At 46.2% G+C, this 20,244-nt stretch overlaps 1 protein-coding gene across 1 annotated transcript in view; it reads right to left on the minus strand.

Moving 5' to 3' along the window:
* Positions 1-20,244, minus strand: part of GCN1 (GCN1 activator of EIF2AK4) — a 1,783,851-nt gene that overhangs the window by 1,092,138 nt on the left and 671,469 nt on the right. Inside the window, exon 17 of the mRNA XM_069619734.1 lies at positions 9,487-9,562. Within this exon, the coding sequence (XP_069475835.1) occupies positions 9,487-9,562 (76 nt within the window). The remainder of the gene's footprint in view (positions 1-9,486; positions 9,563-20,244) is intronic.

Raw genomic sequence — 20,244 nt, forward strand, 5'->3', positions numbered from 1 at the left:
CACCCTTAGGTGCCTTTACTGCAGCTGTGATTACAGCCCGCGGTAAAGGTGCACCAAATGAGTAAAAGGCATCACTGCCACCAGCCATTAAAGGTAAGCTTGTCACTAACAGAATTGTTACAGTTTTAATGTGAAAAAAGGCTACATTGTATCTCCCCAGCACTCCACACAAGGTGGGGTGTGCTGGTTTCACAGAATAAAATGTAAAAAAGGGATCCAAAGATCCTTTCTACCCTTGGGAACTGTAGTTCACTTAAGGTTAGCACAAGAAAGTTAAATGGAGAGCCCCTAGGTCAACCCAGCAACAACAGGCACTTATTGCCAATAAGTTGTTAGACATGATAACTTTAAAAAGTCACTATGGAGAGTCTTAAAAATTACACCCATGAAAAGAGTTAAAGAATAGGCGAGTGTGGAAAAAGGTTCCCACTCACTGAGGTATTAATAAAAAATATCCCACTAGAAAAGCAAAAGGTTCTGGAGTTGAACCAGGAAAGGAAGATCTACCAGCTCTGTGGAAATCCTACCCAACTTCTGTTCCTGTGCAGCGGTCATCTGCATTTTATCTGCTTTACCAAGCTACTGTAAAACAAGTCTAAGAGATCTTACCTATTACTGTAGACTTGCTTTTAACTTCCACAACTCGAGTCTAATCAGATTGTGGCCCTACATTTGATTCTTCTTTCTATTAAAGACTCCTAAGTACTTGTGCAAAGACTTTTCTATTTACTTGCCTGAAGTGCTGCATCCTATACAAAGACCTTTGCCCATTGACTTTGGCTTAGCCTATTGAATTGTAGGACTCTAAGAGGACCTGAAAGTATTTCCCCTGCTTAAGAATATTGGTGATCGCTTGTGCTCTAATAACCTTTGCCTTTTACCAACGTTTAATAGTGTTCTGAATACCAACAGTAAGATATTAATGTCCCCAGCACCCCTGTTATTGAAGTCACCTGCGGGTGTAGGTTTTGTCTGTGGGCCATCCCAAAAGGGTCTCATCTTATTCAGAAACTCAAAGTGTACAGTACTGAAGTGTATTTGTGTGTTAATATTCTATTGCTCCCTTCTAAAGAAGGCTTTATAACTGACTGATCAATAAATTAATAATTGTTTATGCAAGAAACCTTGAGTGTAAGAGTTTATTTGAATCTTTGTATAACTCCACTACTGCTCACATTTCCCCTCTTAAGATAAGCCTGGCTGCTCAACACGCTATCAAAACTGTGTAGTACAAGCTTATACCAAAGGTTCGATGGCCTATATCTGTAGTCATAGTTGCTTCTAGTGTTCCCATAGGGTACTGCATTCAAACTTTAGCCTAACAGTTCCATCTACTCCACGAGGAGAGGAAGGGTGGGCATATGTGAATCTAAGCAGATACAATCATCAGAAATGCTATTACGGTGAGTAATGCATGTCTGCTGATGCTCGTTAATCTGCTTAGAATCGCATGCGGGGCATAGACTAGCGGGCAGTACCCAGAGAGGGTGGTGGGTTGTGAGAAGGATCAGTAGCAAAGAGATGTCATAGCCCTGCTTGTCCCATCAGAGAATCAGACCTAGGGTGTGTATCTAGGAAGCAGTGTTGTGTAAAGGTTTGTACAGAACTCCAGGTTTCTTCTTTACAAATGGACTCAAGAGGAACATTTGAAATAAATGCTATGGTAGCCCCTGTTCACCAAGTAGAGTGCTCTAGGCATGAAGGGCAGGCCACTCTTAGCAAGAGTTTAACAGTGTGATGCAGTTCACTTTCCACTTTGATATCGCTGATTTAGGGGCAGGGTCCCCCTTCCCCACCAGCTGCCACTGAAATGAAAAACTGGGTTGTCTTTTAGTGGCTTTGCCTTTTCCAGATAGTAGATAACACCTCTCCTTACATCTAGTGTGTGGAGGTGTTAGAAGGGTACTGCACACAATCCTGCCCATCATCTATCTTCCTTTCTACCGGTGGTGGTCCCCAGGGGGTCCAACCTCCCGCCCTGGCTTTTCAACCAATACCTGGCAACTCTCGCCCACCGCAATGACATTTTCTGCTCACATTTCCTGTGCTACACGGACGATACCCAATTCATTTTCAGGCTTCCCTCGGCTATCTCCTCTCCCATCTCTGATTGCCTAACTGCCATTCAAAATTGGTGTGCAAGACGGAGATACTCCTTATCGGCACATCTTCACCGTCCTTTCCCCTCACTCTCTGGCCGGCCCCCCTTGGCCCTTCTCCTACCCCCACCTGCGAGGCCAAGAACCTCGGTGTCACCTTTGACTCCACACTTTCCTTCTCCGCCCACATCTCGGAGGTCTCTAAAAAGTCAAATTTTCTACTGCACTACCGCAGAGGTACTCCGCCTTTCCTCTCCTTCTCCCAGAAGCTCACTGTCTCCCAAGCTCTGGTTCTCTCTAGGCTGGACTATTTTAACAGCCTCTTTCTAAATCTACCTCACTTTGCAAATAATCCAGAACAGGACTGCAACACTTGCCCTTGGCCTCAAGCCCTGGGATCATATCTCTCCAACTCTGAAATCTCTCCACTGGCTCCCAGTGGATGCTAGGATTATTCAAAACCATCTGCATTGTCCAAAAGGCATTCTGGGGCCTGGATCCAAAATACCTTCAGCTATCCCTCCGCAAATACCTCCCCTCTCGAGCTCTTCACTCCTCCAACTCCCTCACGGTCAGTTGTTTTTCAAAGAAACGAGCTCGCGGTAGATCTGTCTTCGGCTGGGGCCTCCCTCTGAAACAGCCTCCCTGCCACTCTAAAACTTGAGAACCATCTCCAGGTCTGGAGGCTCCTGAAGACCTTCCTCTTTGCTTCGGCCATCGCTCCCCCTCTCCCCTTCTGAACTGCTCTTGGCACCGTGCACCTGGCCACCCTCTGTCCTGTGGGCCCAGGTACCTACTCACCCTGCCACCCTCCTGGCCACCCCTTGCACTGGGGACTGTATCTGTACCCATACAGTTCCCCACACCCCCATTTTCTTTTTTCTGCACTGATCAGACTTAGCCAGTCTGCTGCCTTAAACGCAGCACTTTCTGGCGGCACTACCATTGTTTATTGCCTCTATTAGCTATTTATTAATATTTATATGTTCCTCTATGCTCCGCACTTTCCACTCTCCCCCTCCCATGCACTTTTCCCCTTTCCCATGCACTTGCACGTTCTCAATGTCACTGGGCCTAGAAAGATAGTTTTTTGCTCTCCCCTTTTCCCCTCCCTTGCCTTGTCACGCTCTGAAACACCTGTGTATGAGCGTGATACAAAAATCATATACCCTTTGGGAGACTACAGCAACCTTTACCTCCTGGCAATAGGAACCCAACCTTTGGTATAAGTCTGTACTACACAGGTTGGTAGTGTGGCTGAGCAGCCAGGCTCATCGAGGGGTCAATGTGAACAGTAGGGTTTTTACACAGATTCATAATGACAAGTATTCAAATAAACTCTTACACTCAAGGTTTAACAGTCAGTTGAATAAGCCTTCTTCAGAAGGGAGCAATATAACAGTAACACAAAAATACACCCTCTTAGCTTCTCTAAATCAGCATGTACCCATTTGGGAAAGCACACAGATGATTCCTACACCCTGAGGTGACTTAAATAACTAGGACATTAATATATCACTGGTACATTTAGTGCAATACTGAGTTTGGCGTCAAAGAAAAGGGTTTTAGAATATTTTGAAGCAGGTACGTACTTTTGAACACCAACTACAAAGTAAATTGACCCTTTCCTGGAGAAAAGGTAAAACACCAAGTCAGAGGTAAGAAGAGTCTTTCAGGGAGCCACGACAGCCAATGTTAAGTTGGAAAAGTCTAGGTGAGCTGAAGCACTTCTTTTAGTTAAGTGAAAGTGTTGCACACTGTTTTGGAAGTCTTTGTAGAAAAAGTAGAATCAAGGTAGGGCCACAAGCTGGGAGGTTTAGGAGGTGAAAAAGCTGCAAGCAACTCTGCAACAGCAATCAAGACAAGTCTCAACTGAGAACAAGTAAGGCTACACAAGAGGTAAGTCCCCTTAGTTTTACAATACCGTTGGTTAGAAGAAATGGGCCCAGCTGGCTTCTGTTCTTGTGCAGCTCTGCAGATCCTGTGGTTCCTGGGCCTCAGTCGTGGGGACAAGAGAGGACTTCTGGGGACACCTGCACTGCAATGGGACAGTCAGCTGCCTCAAAGGGCAAACTTCAATTCAGCAGCACTTCGTGGTTTCAGCTCCTCGCTTCTCAGCAAATAGCACCACTGCGGTTCTCGGCTACCACTATAGACTTTCCTTGCATCTGGAGTCCAGCACTCTGTTGAGGTGGCTCAGGCTTCATCATTCCTGCATCATGGGAGTCCGGAGGATCTTCCTGGAGCTCAGGGCCAACTTAAAAGTGATGCACCCAATCTGGTGTTCCTCTCCTTGGCACCTCGGTCCAAGCAGCTGAAGTTCAGCCAGCTTCGAGAGGATGTACAGACAAGTTCACATTGGGGTTGATTGGTCCCACCAACCCAAGGAGAGAAGTCGGCCTTGCAGGGCTTCTCTAATCGAGGAGATTTTGGAGTTTCAGCACAGCAGGGCAAACCAACGGTCCAGGAGTTGCAGCAGGCATCTCTTCCAAGTTCTTCTTTGGATATCTTCGTCCAGTGGTCGACTCTGCCTTCCAAGCCAAAAAGTCTCACCTTTCATGCAGGTTTCTCCATTCATTCCAGCCTAGCTGTCAATTACACAGCAGGGTGGCTGTCCTCCAAGAACAGCCAGCCAGCCAATCACCTTTGGGTCCATTCCTGTAACCAAGGGGATTAAGCACAGGGACTTTAAGGCATGTCCCTCACTTCCTACCCCTGCCAGGGACCCTGCAGCCAGAGGTGGGCTTCACTTGTGAATCCTGCCAAAGAAAACTAAAAAAGGCACCAAACCTGTTTTGGCGTGCAGAGTAAATCTCAAGAAGGACCTTTCCAGCAGGAATGGCAAAAAAAGACTGGGGACATTTTGACAAAGATGGCTCCCGTGGGCGCTTTACTGTAGCTGAAACACTATGCATGTAAAAATAAATGTTTAAATACAGGTAGGCCCAGATAAATTTAGGGGTAAGTACTATCACACAGTATATGTAATAACAATTCAAAACACAACGCTATACTTGAAGGTACACAGACCAAAGTATAAACCGGATTTGAAACACCTAACAGTAGTTCTAGGGAAGTCAAAACCTTTTCATACACATTCAGTATAGGTCACACCTATTCTTGGTGAGTAAAAAACAATGGTTACTTTCACAATTACATTCAGTAACGCAAGAGCAGTAGACCCTACCAGTTGTACAGTGACTCAGTACAAATCACAATCATTCAACTGGACAATATAATGTTTGTGAATAGTGGAACACTTATTCCAGGTACAGTAAAAACCTATAACTACTTTGGTGATAAGCCACCGTTATACTAGGTGAATAAAAGGAAGTAATATTCAATTGCAGGTGCTTTTGAGCTCGAAACACAGATTGAGATAAACAGTAACTCTGGGAACTTATTTTTGGATGGCACAAAGCTAACTCACTTTAGGTAAAATCCATCTACTTTTTTTAACCTCACAATGGAGTCCAGGTTAGATCTTTCCCAGCTATAAAAGTACCTCATGTATGACTTATGAGGGACAGTTAGAACCAAAGACTACAACAGCACAGGGAAAGCAAACCCTAATGTTTCACTTTACTGAAAGACTCCGGTTATTCTAGGTAGACAACAACCTAATACAGACTTATTCTAGACAGGCTAGCAGCAAGTCAGGGGAAGCAAGACCCAGTTGGGGGACACTCCTACAACTATCCTAACAGGACTAATCTGGTGATGCCAACTGTTGGAGGACACTCCTACAATTATCCTGCAGAAACAATCTGGTGAAACCAACATTAATTTTGGGAAGATGCACAACCTAATCACAGGACAGTAATACAACTTCACATCTACTTTCTATTAGAATGGCAAAACAGTTTCTAAGGAAAGAAAAGATGTTGACCATACTTTGAAGAATAGTGCATCACACATCTATGGTAAGAAATAACTTTTGTAAGTGTTCACTCTTGGAGTTACAGTTACCAACCAATTGTTTTTCAAGTAAGTAACTTTTAAGCACTTCTCTTCTAGGCAAAAGGCCCAATCCCTTGAAAGTCGTTCCCTCATTCTTGGAGCATGAGTGTTCTCAGTGGCAGAAGGGGTGGGGGTCACTAGGATCTAGTGTCCAACAGGCAGTGTCAGGATAGGTTCTTAAGTAGCAAAAGTCTGAGTTCCTTGGAAACACTGAGCAAACAGGCGAGTACTTTACTTCTAGGGTTAGAAGGGGGTCCAGGGGCTTCACAGAAGACACCCTAGCAGGATTCTATCAGTGGGACTCTGTGCACTGGATGAGAGGCCTCCCCATCACAGAAAACCCCCCACAACTAAACAGAAATGCCAAAAGATTTAAGGTAAGTACATACCCAAGCCAACACAGTACCTCAGCATTGAATATTTTGCACACAGATCTGCAGCCAAAAAAAAAAAAACTGGTCAGTGGACCCCTTGTTGTGGTGACTGAAAACAGGACCCTAGAAGGGACTTTGCAGCAGTGATCGACGGAGAAGGCTCTATGCAAGGTGTTCCTCACAGCTGAATGTGGTTCTGTGGATTTGGCGCCCATCCAAGGAGCTCAGAAAAAGAGAATATCGCAGTTGAATTGTCGTTGTTACAAAAATCCAGCACTTGGTTGATGACTTTTCAGACTCTATTCGAGTCTCTGGAGATCCACCATGATGCCCACAAAGTTTCAGCTATATTCGGAATTCAAAAGACCTTGCACCGCACAATGGCTTGAGGTCCAAGGGTATTGCAGCCCCGCCAGGTCGCAGCGACAGGTGGGATAGTTCAAAATGCAGGTCTCCTTCAGTCTAGCGGGTCCCACCAGGCTCTGGGTCAGGGTCTTCGTTTTTGGAGTCCCCAGGTCGATTGGAGGGAAGGGCTACAGCAGGCTCAGTTTACACAGCAGGCCCCCCTGTCGCTGGAAATTGTGTCTGCCGCTTTTTGATCATCCTCTTCGGTTTCAGTTCCAGTGGTCGACTTGTCTTCAGCTTTCAGGTTCGCAGTATTTAACAGTAACTACAGCACAACTTCTGCATTCTCTCCCTGCATTTTACATGGGGCGGGCAGGTTGTCCACTCATGATAGCCAGCCCCCCCACTGGTATGTAGTCCGCCTTCAGGCAAGGTGGAAGACAAAGGGCTGCAGAGTTTTGGACTTCTCCCTCGCTTCCTGCCTCCACAGACAGGCAGGAGCCTGTGCAGGGAGTCCAGGGGACTCCCGGCAAAGATAAAAGCCACACAAAGGAATTTCCCAATCTGGATGTCAGGGGAAGAAACAAGAAAGGACAAGAAACACTAAAATGGCGAAATAAGACCGGGACCAGTTTGGTAAAATGAGCAGCCTTAGGTGCTTTACTGCAGCTGTGAACACAGTGTGTGGTAAAGGTGCACCAAATGAATACAAGGTATCACTGCCACCAGCCACTGAAGGTAAGCTTGTCCCTGGTAACAGAATGGTTACAGTTTTAGTGTGAAAGGGGATACATTGCATCTCCCCAGCACTCTGCTGGTTTCACTAAATCAAATGTAAAAAGGTATCCAAAGATCCTTTCTTCCCTTGGGAACTGGAGTTCTCTCAAGTTTAGCAAAAGAAAGTTAAAAGAGGAGCCCCTAGGGCAACCCAGCAACCAGGCACTCATTGCCAATAAGTTAAAGAGGATAACTATGGAGAGCCAAAAAAAATGACGCCCATAAAAAGAGTAAAAGATTCTGTGAGTGTGGAAAAAGGTTTCCACCCACAGAGGTATTCAGGAAACATATCCCACTAGTAAAGCAAAAAAGTTCTGGGGTTGACCCAGGTCAGGAAGATTTACCATTTCTATGAAAATCTTACCCAACAATGTCTTTTCTTCATCTTCCCCTTCGGTTTCAACTGCAGTGGTTGACTTGGCAGCAGCTTCTTAGTTCGGAGTATATAGCACAACTTCTGCCATCTCGGCCGGCAGTATACAGAAAGGGGCAGTCTGGCTGTCCACTCAGGACAGCCAGCCCCCCACTGGGACTTGGTTCCTCACAAGCAAAGGTGGAAGGGAAAGGGCTGCAGAGTTTGACTCCTCCCTCGCTTCCTGCCTTTTCAGACACTTGAAGCCTGGGCAGGTAATACAAAGGATTCCCGCTGAAGATAAAACTTCAACAGAGGTAGTTCCCACCCAGAATGGAAGGGTAAGACTTCAGAAACAACACGCATACTTAAAAATGTTGAAAAAAGGAAACCTCCATTCTAGAAGAATGGTGTCCCTTCTGTGCATTACCAAGGCTGAATTAACAGCCTGCGGGTAATAAAACTAAAAAGTCACTAAGGTAAAACCAGTGCCATCAATTGAAACAAAGTAACTAAGAAAGGGGATACATTGTATCCCACCAGCACTCCACATAAGGTGGGGTGTGCTGGTTCACTACATAAAATGTAAAGGGAGGGTGAAAATCCCTCTTTACCACTTGGGAACAATAGTTCTCCTAGGTGCATTAAATACAAATTAACAGGGAAGTCCAAAGGGGCAACCCAAGCTAAGCCCTAAAGTTAAAGGAAACTATAACTCCCTATGGTGAGTCATATAAACGTCACCCATAAAAAGAGAAAAAGACGGTATCAGGTAATAATATCCCTATTTGTACGGTCGCCGGGAAAATGTTCTGGCGACATTATATAGGTGACTGTATATATAGGGACAGGGGCAGGCGAGGGATGCGGTGGTGTCCCCCAATCCCCATGAAAAATGAAAGGATTTGGGAGTTGCGGTAATGTCCCCACAAAAAACTGCCATTTTTCTGCAATTTCTTTGCATGGCGATATTTTTGAGGGGACATTACATGAAAACAACTAGGTGAGAGGGGAAACATCTTCTGTAGTGCTCCCTAAGGGAACTGCACAGGATTCTGCATAAAAGTGGGATCCAACAAGAACAGCTGACACGCACAATTCCTGCCAAGCTTGAACCCCACTTTGGGATTAGGCAGAAACAGTTAAAAAAAACAATCCCTAGTGGCATTCTATAACAGCTTACCTGGAGTTTGAGGGGGGAAAAAAATAAGAAAAAAAAAGACTGTCATAGGGAGCAGCTGAAGTGACATACAGTGCTATGGGTGCCCAACAGCACCAGGTTGGGTTGCACTCAACCCAGCAGGTGACTGAAAAAGTTTACAAAGACACCTGGCACTGGAGAAGATAGATGTACGGTTAGGGAATATGTGGGGGCAAAGAAATTAATTTGAAAGTTATTTTTATAACAATTTGCTTTCCTTTAAATCCAATTCACTCTTCCCCTTGCAAACATGAAGCATCCAAAGACAATGAAACAATGCAGATTCAAATCAGGAAAATCTTGTGTAATTACACAAACTAGGAGGAACAGGTCTTGCAATTTAATAAAAGGGAAATATATAGCTGACACTTTACGTACTGAATTTTGTTGTTCTGAAGTCGATGAATTTGATCCAGGAGGAGCCTTTCCGCCAACTGCAAGACCGTGCATAAGGCTGTGGGTAGAAATACAAGGTCAGCATATAAATAAAGGAATAACAGAAGCAGCTACCAGGTAATCTGAACTCCCTTCAAAGAAATTCTGTGTGTCCCCACATCAAGAGAGACTGTGTTGCTCTCCAAACTGACAGCAGATGTCAAACCTTTAAACATATGGTACAACACCCCCTTTTGTCCTCAATAGGTGGAAAATCACTACCTGAAACTCTGTGCAATGTGAAGTTCACTGTGTTTATGCTTATGGAAAGCTTTACAAACTAGAGTTTCGGAGACAGTGCCGACCGTTGCAGAGTATAAATATTTGTTGGGGTCACCCTAAAAGAATATAGAGCAGGACATATCTGCACATAAACATCCTTGATTTTCATCAGTAAAAGTGGGTACTGTAATGAATCCTATTGAGTCCTCATGGATATCCCAGCAGTGCCCTCCGCCCGTGTGGCCAGGGAACGGCAGCCATTTGGATCTGATCCTGACCCTGCAGGCAGCTATGAGGATGCATCTCATGGAGACATGGTATCCTCCAATTGCCCTTGAAGATAACCCTCTCATACACAATACCCTCATGGCCTATTGCCATACCTCTACACCCCCTCCCCCTTGGAATAATAGAAAAGATTATTCACTAAAGCATACCAACCAAACTCTAAACTTTGGCCTTAAACTTTGGAAGTAATGAGAATGCCGTTATCAGTTCTACCTATTCATCACCTAGATCTGGTTTACCATCCAGGCACGTTGAAAGTGATTATCCAGACTCTTCATCAAGCATCAATAATGCACTCCTTGTCCCAGTATCCTCTGAATACTGGGAAGAGGAAAGAGCAATGCAGAGAGGAAGAGGCTTTCAGCCCAATGAGCGTTCTAGCTGTTGGTAGAAAACACCTATGCACAGGAAATTTAAAGATCAGCAGCCCAGTGTCAAAGGCTGCTGTTGTGAGCTGGAGATCCTGAACAGGTGTGGCGAAGCCGTACAGCTCATGGAAGAAGGGAAACGCTGTGAAAAGGGGACATGCTGCAGACACGCCAGGAGAGAGGAAGAAACTTGTGGGCCTTCGCCGACCACAGAAAACAGATCCTTACCTACGAGAACCCAATCCAAAAAACAGCATGCTGAAGGGAAGCTGCAGGAAATGGAAAGACGCTGACAAAGCAGTTTAAAAGTGAAAAAAGGAAGAATATCTTCACTGAGTGTTAGGTAATATTTTCAAATCTATGATAAACCTTCCATACCTGTGTCAACGCCAGAACTTTTTGCTTTGACTAGGTAACCATTTTACCTTGGTCCCTAGGTGAAGGGGATGTTTTTCCCCCATCTGACCTACTCTTTTTATGCGTGACCTTTTTATGTCTAGCCATAGTGTATGGTTGAAGTTATAGTTTCCTACAACTTTTGGGCTTGGGCTGGGTTGCCCCACTGTGCTCCCCTGTTCTCTCCTTCATGCACTTGGGTGAACTACAGTTCCCAAGTAGTAAAGAGGGATTTTCATCCCCCTTTACATTTTATATAGTGAGCCAGCACACCCTACCTTATGTGGAGTGCTGATGGGATACAATGCATCTCCTTTCTTACTTACCTATAACATGTGTTAAAATTACAAGTTTGCTTCAATGACTGGTGGCAGTGATTTTACCTTCATGACCTAGTCATTTTTACTTGCAGACTGTTAATTCAGCCTCAGTAATGCACAGAACTTTCACAATTTTTCTAAAATGGTGGGATCGTTTTTTTTCATCATTGCTTGCTTGTGGTTCGAGCTCGTCCCCTGCCATTGTAGGCGGGAACAATATCAGTGGGAGTTTTGTCTTCGGCTGTGTTAGGGAGAATTCTCATAAGTGTGCCTATTCCCTCTACCTTGAAGACCCCCAGATCTTTTGCTCAACTTTGGGACTCTGTATTTTTTAATTCTGTTTGTTTTCTGTGTTTATTTCTTTTGGTTATGGAGTTTTAGACAACTTCATAGACATCTTTTATTTTATTTGTGTCACACGGCACCCTCAGTGCTGTGACGCAGGGAAGCCTTTTAGGCTGTCCCAAGGTTTAAACACCCTCTTGGATAAACTACTGTTTCCAGCGAATGTAGCGTTAAATTGACTTTACTAATCTTATTAAATTCCTAGACCCAGCACACACTATCTTCCAATAGAGTGCTGGAAGGGTTACCTAGTATCCCATATGTCTAGAAACTCATGTAGCGGTCAAATGCTACCCTTTCCTATCGAAAAGGCTGGTGGCAGTGGTTTTACAACAAACTACCATGATTTTTCCCAACCAGGAAAACCGCTAGCTAAAAGCCACGGGAGCTATGTTTTTCAAGATGGTGTCTAAGCCCCCTTTGTTTAAACAGGTCCCGGTCTTTTTTCGCCATTTCTTTTTGGAAAGGTCCTACTAGAGTTTGTCTCTGTGCGCCAAACCAGGTTTGGTCCCTTTGTTCCTACGCCTTTGGCAAGCTTCAGGACTGAAGACCGCTTCTGGCGCCCGAGTGTCTGGGGTAGGCAGGAAGTGAGGGAGGTGCCCGAAACTCCCTGAGCTTGGTCTCCTAGGAGACCCAAATGCACTCTGTGGTGATTGGCTGGAAAACTGTCCGGCAAGGACAACCACCCTGCTGGTTGACTGTCAGCTAGGCTGGAATTAATGGGAGAGAACTGAATAAACGGCGAGTCTTTTGGCTTGGAAGGCAGAATAGACTACTGGACGAAGGACCCGAAGAACTTTAAGAGGACACCTGCTGGAACTCCTGGACAGTTGTTTGCCCGGTGAAGCCCTGCTGCAGTGCTGAAACATCAAGTTCGCATCGACAGAGAAGCCACTGCAAGGACGACTTCTCCCCTTGAGTTGGTGGGACCAATCAACTCCAAAGTAAGCCACATGGACATCCATCTCGGAGCCGGTTGAATTTCAACAGAGTTGCTGCTGGAAACTGTATAGCCAGGGAGAGGAACACCAGATTATGTGCGTTGCTTTTAAGCTGGCCAAGAGCTCCAGGAAGATACTCCTGACTCCCAGGAAGCAGGACTGACCGAGTCTGAGAACCCTTAACAGAATGCGGGACCCCAGAAGCAAGGAAAGTCCATCTTGACAGCCAGGAACCGCAGTGTTGCCATTTGCGGAAGACACGAGGAGCTGATACACTGAACAGCCACTGAAAGTGAAGTTTGTCGGTTGCGAGTTTTGACCGTCCCAGTGCATAGCAGGAGGTGCCCGACGGCCTCCCTCTTGTACCCACGACTGAGGCCCAGGAACAGTGAGACATGCAGAGCTACACAGAAACAGGAGTCATCTGCTGCATCGTTTCTTCATCTTTAAAGGCACTGTACAAAGTTTGAGCGAACGTACCTCTTGCTGTACAGTTGCTTGCATCTTCTACTACTCACAAGTCTAATCAGCAAGTAACCCAACATTTGATTCTTCTTTTCTTCAATGACTTCTAAAACATTGTGCAAAGACTTTTCCATTTACCTACCAGAGGTGCTTCATCCCATATAAGACTTTGGCCCATTGACTTTGGCTTAGCCTATTGTATTGAATGACTCTTTCTGGGGACATCAAAAAGTATTTGCCTGCTTAAGAATATTTGCTGTCTCTTGTATGTTCTAAATCATCTTTTTCTTTGACATCTTACTCCACGATTCTAAATGCAACAGTGATATATTAATGTCCCCAGCATTTTAGCAATTGAAGTCACCTGAGGGTGTAGGTAGTGTCTGTGGGCCATCCCAAAAAGGTATGCACTGACTTCTGAAGAAGGCTTACTCTAACTGACCAATACATTAAGGAATACATTACTTGCCGTAATCACATTTCTGGTGCTTTTATCTACTTGGATTCACATGCTATGCATAGGCCGACATCTAGTGGAAGCTGCAGAGTATTACAGTTTTTTTAAAGTCAAAAATGGGCGTTGAAATAGGGCGTGGCAGTAATACTATCCCTATTGTGACATCTCCTGTACCCATGATCCCTCACGCGTCTAGGTCCCTCAGGTTGTATTTTTTCTGACATGAGGTAGCATGAGGAGTAGTGCGAGTACAGAGTTCCCAAACAGAGATATAGATATATATGTGGAAAAAGCTCATATAAACATCTAGGCACCTTCTCTCGGGGGAGGAAGGGTGGGCGCATGTGAACCTAAGCAGATACAAGCACCAGAAATACGATTACGTGAGTAATGTATTCCTTCTGTTGCTTGTGTAATCTGCTTAGATCACATGCTATACATAGATTAGCGAGCAGTGTTATGAGAAGGAGTAGCAGCAAATCGATGTTTTAGAACCGCTTGTCCCTTCTGTGCATCTGTCCTGGAACGTTTGTCAATGCAGTAGTGCTGAGTGAAGGTGTGAACTGAGCGACTTGTAGCTTCTCTACAAATGTTGTCTAATGGTACGTTTGCAAGAAAAGCTAAAGTAGCCAAAGTGCCCTGTGTGGAGTGGGATCGAAGTGTAGAAGGCAGTGTCTTGTTTGATAATGAATAGCATAACTGTATACATTTGATTATCCATTTGGAGATTGCTCTCTTTGAAATGTGCTCTCCTGGTTTGCCTGTAGACATGGAGACAAACAGTTGATCAGTTTTCCTAAGCGGTTTGGTCTGATCTACGTAGTAGAGAACCGCTTTCCTCACATCTAGTGGAGTTTGACCTCAACTGAGCTAGTTGGCTTTTGAAAGATGGCCGGGAGCTCAATAGACTGGTTTACTTGAAAACCTAGGGTGAGACCGTAAAACCAATTTGTCTTTATGGATGACAAAGAAGGGGTCCTGCACTGACTAGGCTTGGATCTCGCTGACTCTTCTTATGGAAGCGATAGCCACTAAGAAGGCAGTTTTATAGGTGACGTCTCTAAGGGTAGTGTGTTGAAAAGGCTTGAAGGGAGTCCCATGAGTTTTGCTAGTACTAAGTTTAGATCCCAACCAGGCGGGGGGGGGGGGGGGGGGTTTAAGAGACTGGAGGATGTATTCTTTTCACTCCCTCCATGAAAGCTTTAATGACTGGCACTTTCCACCACAAGATTGGGAGGTGGTTTAAGCTGATAAAGCTGCTAGATGGACTTTAAGAGAGGTAAAGACCAATACGGAATCCAATAGGTGGAGCATGTAAGAATGTGCGATGGAGTACACTCTTGGTGCCAATCTAAACAGATGAACCCCATAATGATGAATCTCTTCCACTTGTGGAAATAGCAGTGTCTGGTTTCTGTGCTTCTTCTAGGATGTCCATACACCGTTGTGGAAGATTAAGGTGTCCGAACTCTGACTTCAGGAGCCATGCTGCCAAGTTCAAAGAGTGAGGTTGTGGGTGTAACGTTGATCCCCCGTGTTGGGCCAACATGTTGACTTGGTATAGGAGCTTGATAGGATCGCACATCGCCAGCTTGCGCAGATGTGGATACCACGGTTGTTTGGCCCACATAGGAGCAATTAGGATGAGTGACATCTGTTCCCTGTGTATTTTGTTCACTCTCATACTGATTAATGGAGTTGGGGGGGTGGGGGGCCAGGGGGAGCGTAATCAAATATCCCTGACCAGTTCATCCATAGGGCGTTCCCCTTGGAGTGTGGCTGAGGGAACCTGGATGCGAAGTCTGGGCATTGCTTGTTTTCTTTTGTAGCAAACCAGTCCAGAGAGGGGTATCCCCAAAGACAGAAGATGTGGTCTATGACGTCTGTGTGTAGTCACTTGTGCTCTTCTCGTAGAGGGTCTCTGCTGAGAGAGTCCGCTAGTGTGTTCAGTACCCCTGGAACATGTTGGGAGGACAGGGACATCCGTAGTCCGAGTGCGCACTTCCATATTTTCTGTGCCAGCTAGGACAGATTGAGTGTACCTCCCTGCTTGTTGATATAGAACATTGCGGTGGTGCTGTCTGTTAGGACTTGTACCGACAGGTTAGTTATGTGTTCTTCGAAGGCTTGTAGGGCCTTGAGGACTGCCAATAACTCCAGTACGTTTATGTGTTTCTGTGCAGTCACTTGTGACCACAGGCCGTGTACTGTGTGGTGAAGGTAGTGGGCCCTCCACCCGGAAAGTGACGTGTCCATTGTGACGACCGGTTGTGCTTCCGGTTCGTGGAAGAGTTTCCCCTTGAGAAGATGTTCCCTTGACCACCAGCGTAAATTCTGAACCAGTGTTGGCAAAACAACCATTAGACCGTCCCACTGACCACTTGCCTGAGACCATTGTTTCGCCAAACATTCTTGCATTGGTGGCAGGCGTGCATGGGGTCCAGGTAAATGCACAATGCCATCATACCTAGCAGACGCATTGCTTTGCGTACGCTTATCCGGGGACCGGCTTGATACTGGGGTATTTGCCAAAGCATATTTTGGACTGTCTCCATGGATGGGTAGGCTAAGCCTGTTCTTGTATCCAATACAGCTACTAGGAACTGCTTTGATGTGTTTGGTATCAGACTTGACTTTTTCTCGTTTATCGAGAAGCCCAATTGGAAGAGAAGGTCTATTGTCCTTTGCGTGTTTAGTTTGCAAAGATAGTAATTTTCTCCCGTGATCAGCCAGTCACCCAGGTAAGGGTACACTGGGATTGACTCCCTTCGTAGGTGCGCTGCCACCACCGCCAGTACCTTGGTGAACACCCTTGGAGTCGAGGCTATTCCGAAAGGCAGCACCTTGCACTGATAATGTTGGTCTGCTACTTTGAACCACAAGAATCTTCTGTGCGCTGGGAACATTGAGATATGAAAATAGGCATCTTTCATGTCCAATGTTGCCCTGTAATCCCCCCGTTTTAACAAAGGGATTACTTCTTGTAGCGTTGTCATGCGAAATTCTTGTGGTTTTACAAATTTGTTTGCAGGGCACAGGTCTAGTACCGGGCACATGGTAAGATTTTTTTTGGAACAAGCAAGTACCTTGAATAAATATCCTTGTTTATCTCCTTGTGCGGCACAACCTCAATGGTGTCCTTGAGTAGAGCTTTCACTTCGAGCAGGATAAGTTGTTCCTCCTGCAATGGTTTCTTTTGGCGTGGGGGGAGGTTTGACGGTCTTCCTTGAAGCTCTAAACAGTAGCCCCCTGTCACTGTTGACAACGCCCATTTGTCTGATGTTATACCCCCCCCACCATGCGTGGGTGGAAAAAGATTCGTCCCCCGACTGGGCAGGTATGGGAGGGGACCCGTAGCAGGGCGTCATTACTTGGAGTGTGCCCCTCCACCTCTGGTGGGGGAGCCTCTCCCTCTTACAGGGGCCCTGCGCTGACTTCTGGGGTAACCCTGGGTCGCTTGTTGATTGGTATTCCAAGAGGAACCTTGGTTTTGGCTGTATCCGGTTCCTCTGCGCCAAATGCCCCCGAAAACGGCGAAAATTACTACCACCTCTTTGGCCTGGTTGTTTATTAGTCAGTTGGCCAAGGGATTTAAGAGTCTCATATTCATCCTTGGCGGACTTGAGAGCGTCTTCAACTGCTTTACCAAACCAGTTTGGTTCAACTGGCATATTTAGTAGGGTAGCTTGAGTCTCAAGTTTAAAGCCTCACTGTCTAAGCCAGGCGTGGTGTTTTAATATGGTGGCTTCTGCAAAAACGCGTCCAGCGTGGTCAGCTGCGTCAAAGTTATTTTTTTAGGAGGACGCCTGCTATAGCTCTGCCTTCGGCAGCCAGAAGGGAGAGTTTGGCCTTTGATGATTCTGGCACTGACTCTGCCAGGGCCTTTACCTCATCCCACTTTGTGCAGTCATAGCTGGATAGCAAGGTGGAATTATTTGCTATCCACGCCTGGTATGCTGGGGTGGACGCCATCTTTCTAGCCATGGCATATCATTTTATATTCTCCTTGTCCGGAGGGGCTTTGGAGGAGGCCAAGGGGTACCAGCTCTCTTGTGGGTGGTGGTAACAACCAGATACAGATACATCTATCTATATCTATATCAGAAGGTGCTGGTTTGAAAAGTTTCTCGATCCTAGAGTTCACTGCCCTGGTATTGTTTGACAGTTCTAGGGAAGGCTGAATCCTTCCTTGGACTGACTTCAGCAGGCGAATAAATTGGGTTGCATGTATTTTATCGCCCAACATATTTTCTGCAAAATCCTTGTCCTCTCGGACCTCTTGCATTTCGATTCCGAAATGTTCTAAAGCCCTTATGAGGATATTGTTGAATAGGGGCTGGTTGTCCACCGGGGAGTCTGGTAAGGGAGGGTATTGCAGGACTGGAAAGTCCATCGCAAAAACCACAGATTGTGTTATTTTGGTCTTGATGGTCTCTCCCCCCACCCCTGGCGTCGTAACCCTCAATGTCATCATAACAGGGGTCACCCTCGTCCAAGTAGTCATCCTCCTCTGCATTCTGGTCAAAAAGATTGTAGGAGAGGCGAGGAGTTCTACTGGGGGAAGAGATCTCCTTTATACGGTAAAGCCGTTGCCTGGGACCGAGAGGCTAAGTGTTGTATTGGAACCAGGCGCCTGTGTAGTGGGAGGTGTGGAGGCCAGGTTGTCGGGAAAATGTGTACGTTCTTCAAAGAAGTTTGCCAAGCAGGTCATGCGACACATGACTCTGTTAATATCATGTACAGTCCATTTGGCTGAACTGGGTAGAACCCCCGGGTAGGAGGCGGTAGGTGTAGTGGGGGGGTAGGTCTTTCTTCTTCATCAAGACTGACAGTGTCAGGCTTACGTGCATGATCAGGTTCTACTATAGTGTCCTGTAAGGGTATTCTTTTATGTTGGCTAGAGGGTTGCGCTCCCCAGCCTTATCCTTCCTAATTTAGTCCCTCGCCCTAGAGGAACTGGACCTGTGTCTTTCCTTATGGTCCCTGCTCTTAGACAATGACTTCTTGGAGCTAGGGGTCAAAGAGGGGGCGTCGGAGGACTCCCTGGGTTTGTCCCCGGATGTAGGCCGAACTTCGACTGCGGGGATGGCTTGCCCGGCGTCTTTCGCCGTCGCGGAGCCAGACGGGGGAGTTTTGAGTCTGGCGTCCTTTGTCTTGATGGGCTTGTCGTGCGGCTGCCACTCGGTGCGCCCAGAAGACTTTTGATCAGAAGATCTGCCCTTGGCCGACTCCTCTCAGCACGCAACTTCACTCACATCGCTGTGGGGTGTGTGTTTGTGGGGGAGTGTGGTGCCCTTGCCACCAGGTGTCTTCCCCATAACAGGACCACCGGCCTGTCTGCTAGGGTCGGGGCTGGCACTGGTGAACGTGGAGGTTCCCCGTCACCCTCGTCGTCCGAAGGGACTGCGTCGCTGCCGTTTTTGGATGCCCCTTCGACGTCCATGGAGGCCTCGGCCTGCATGGCGTGATGGGCCCAACGTTTAGTTCGCCTGTCTTTGAGGGTTTTAGGTCGGAGTAGCTTTCAAGCCTGACAATGAACCTCGTTGTGGTCTCCATTCAAGCAGAGGTCACAGACCCTATGCTTGTCGACCCACGTGAACTTCCTATTGCAGGAGGGGCAGAATTTAAAGGGAGTACGCTCCATAATATTGGTAGGCAGCTGAGCGACTATGGGAAAGGGTGGGAATATACATGTTTATGAACACCCCCCACTCTCCCTAATGTAAGGCCGAGGCCGAAAGGGCCTTTCAAGGCCAGGTGGCGCCGAAGTCTCTGTCCGACGGTCAGCTATGTAGTCTTCAGTCTTCACATCGGTGAGTCACGGCGTCGGTAAAAGGACAGGAATAAATACTAACTTAATTATTAAAGTTCGACGGCATACGCCGAAAATGGACTCCGCTTATATTTTTACAACGGCTCACTATAGCGAAAAAAATACAATCCGGATGACCTACACGCGTGAGGGATCATGGGTACAGGGGACGTCACAAAAGTGATAGTATTACTGGCACGCCCTATTTCGAGGCCCATTTTCGAGTTTCAAAAAACAACTGTAATACTCCGCAGCTTCCACTAGATGTCGACCTATGCATAGCATGTGATCTAAGCAGATTACACAAGCAACAGAATAATTGTTTATTCAAGAAAGCTTGCGTGTAAGAGTTTATTTGAATACTTGTAACAGTAAATCTCTATAACTCCACTACAGCTCACATTGACCCCTCTTGAGATAAGCCTGGCTTCTCAACACGCTACCAAAACTGTAGTACAAGTTTACACCAAAGGTTGGGTTTCCTATACCTGTAATCAGAGTTGTTTGTAGTGTTCCCTGAGGGTGCTGCATGCAAACTTTGCCTAACATACCCTTACAGGTTGTGGACCCTTAAGGTGTGCCATTCGTTTAGGCCAATTGTTACTATATGTATGTTTTATAGTAGTGTTGTGTGGGTTTACATATTGCTACTGATCTTTGCTTGCGTTTGATTTAAAAGGCCTTTAATACATTAAATGTACTTTTGATATACACATGACAGTAATTTGTAGTGTCATTTCTGTGTGTGCTCATTGTGGGCTTTCGATCACCCTCACCCCTCCTGAGACCTAGGCTTGACCGCCGCCAATGCAACCTGGATTGGTCTGGCTTGTTCAGAAGGTTACTCTGTTCCAAGAAACTAGGCTAACCTTCTGAACCTCTGCCCACCAAGTCAGAGTTCAGAAATCCATCTTATGCTGCTGAACCAAAAAGAGCCTGTAGCTGCTGACCTCCCAAGTGCCGCTGCAGGAGCCCTCCAGACGTCCGCCCTCTCGTCCCCATGACCGAGGATCAGGAACCCAGGATCTCCATTGCTACAACAGGACAGAATCCAGCTGGACCACTTCTTCTAACCAGGAGGTACTGT

Source organism: Ambystoma mexicanum, chromosome 10 (assembly GCF_040938575.1).
Source record: "Ambystoma mexicanum isolate Mex_15411 chromosome 10, UKY_AmexF1_1, whole genome shotgun sequence".
NCBI lineage: Eukaryota > Metazoa > Chordata > Amphibia > Caudata > Ambystomatidae > Ambystoma > Ambystoma mexicanum.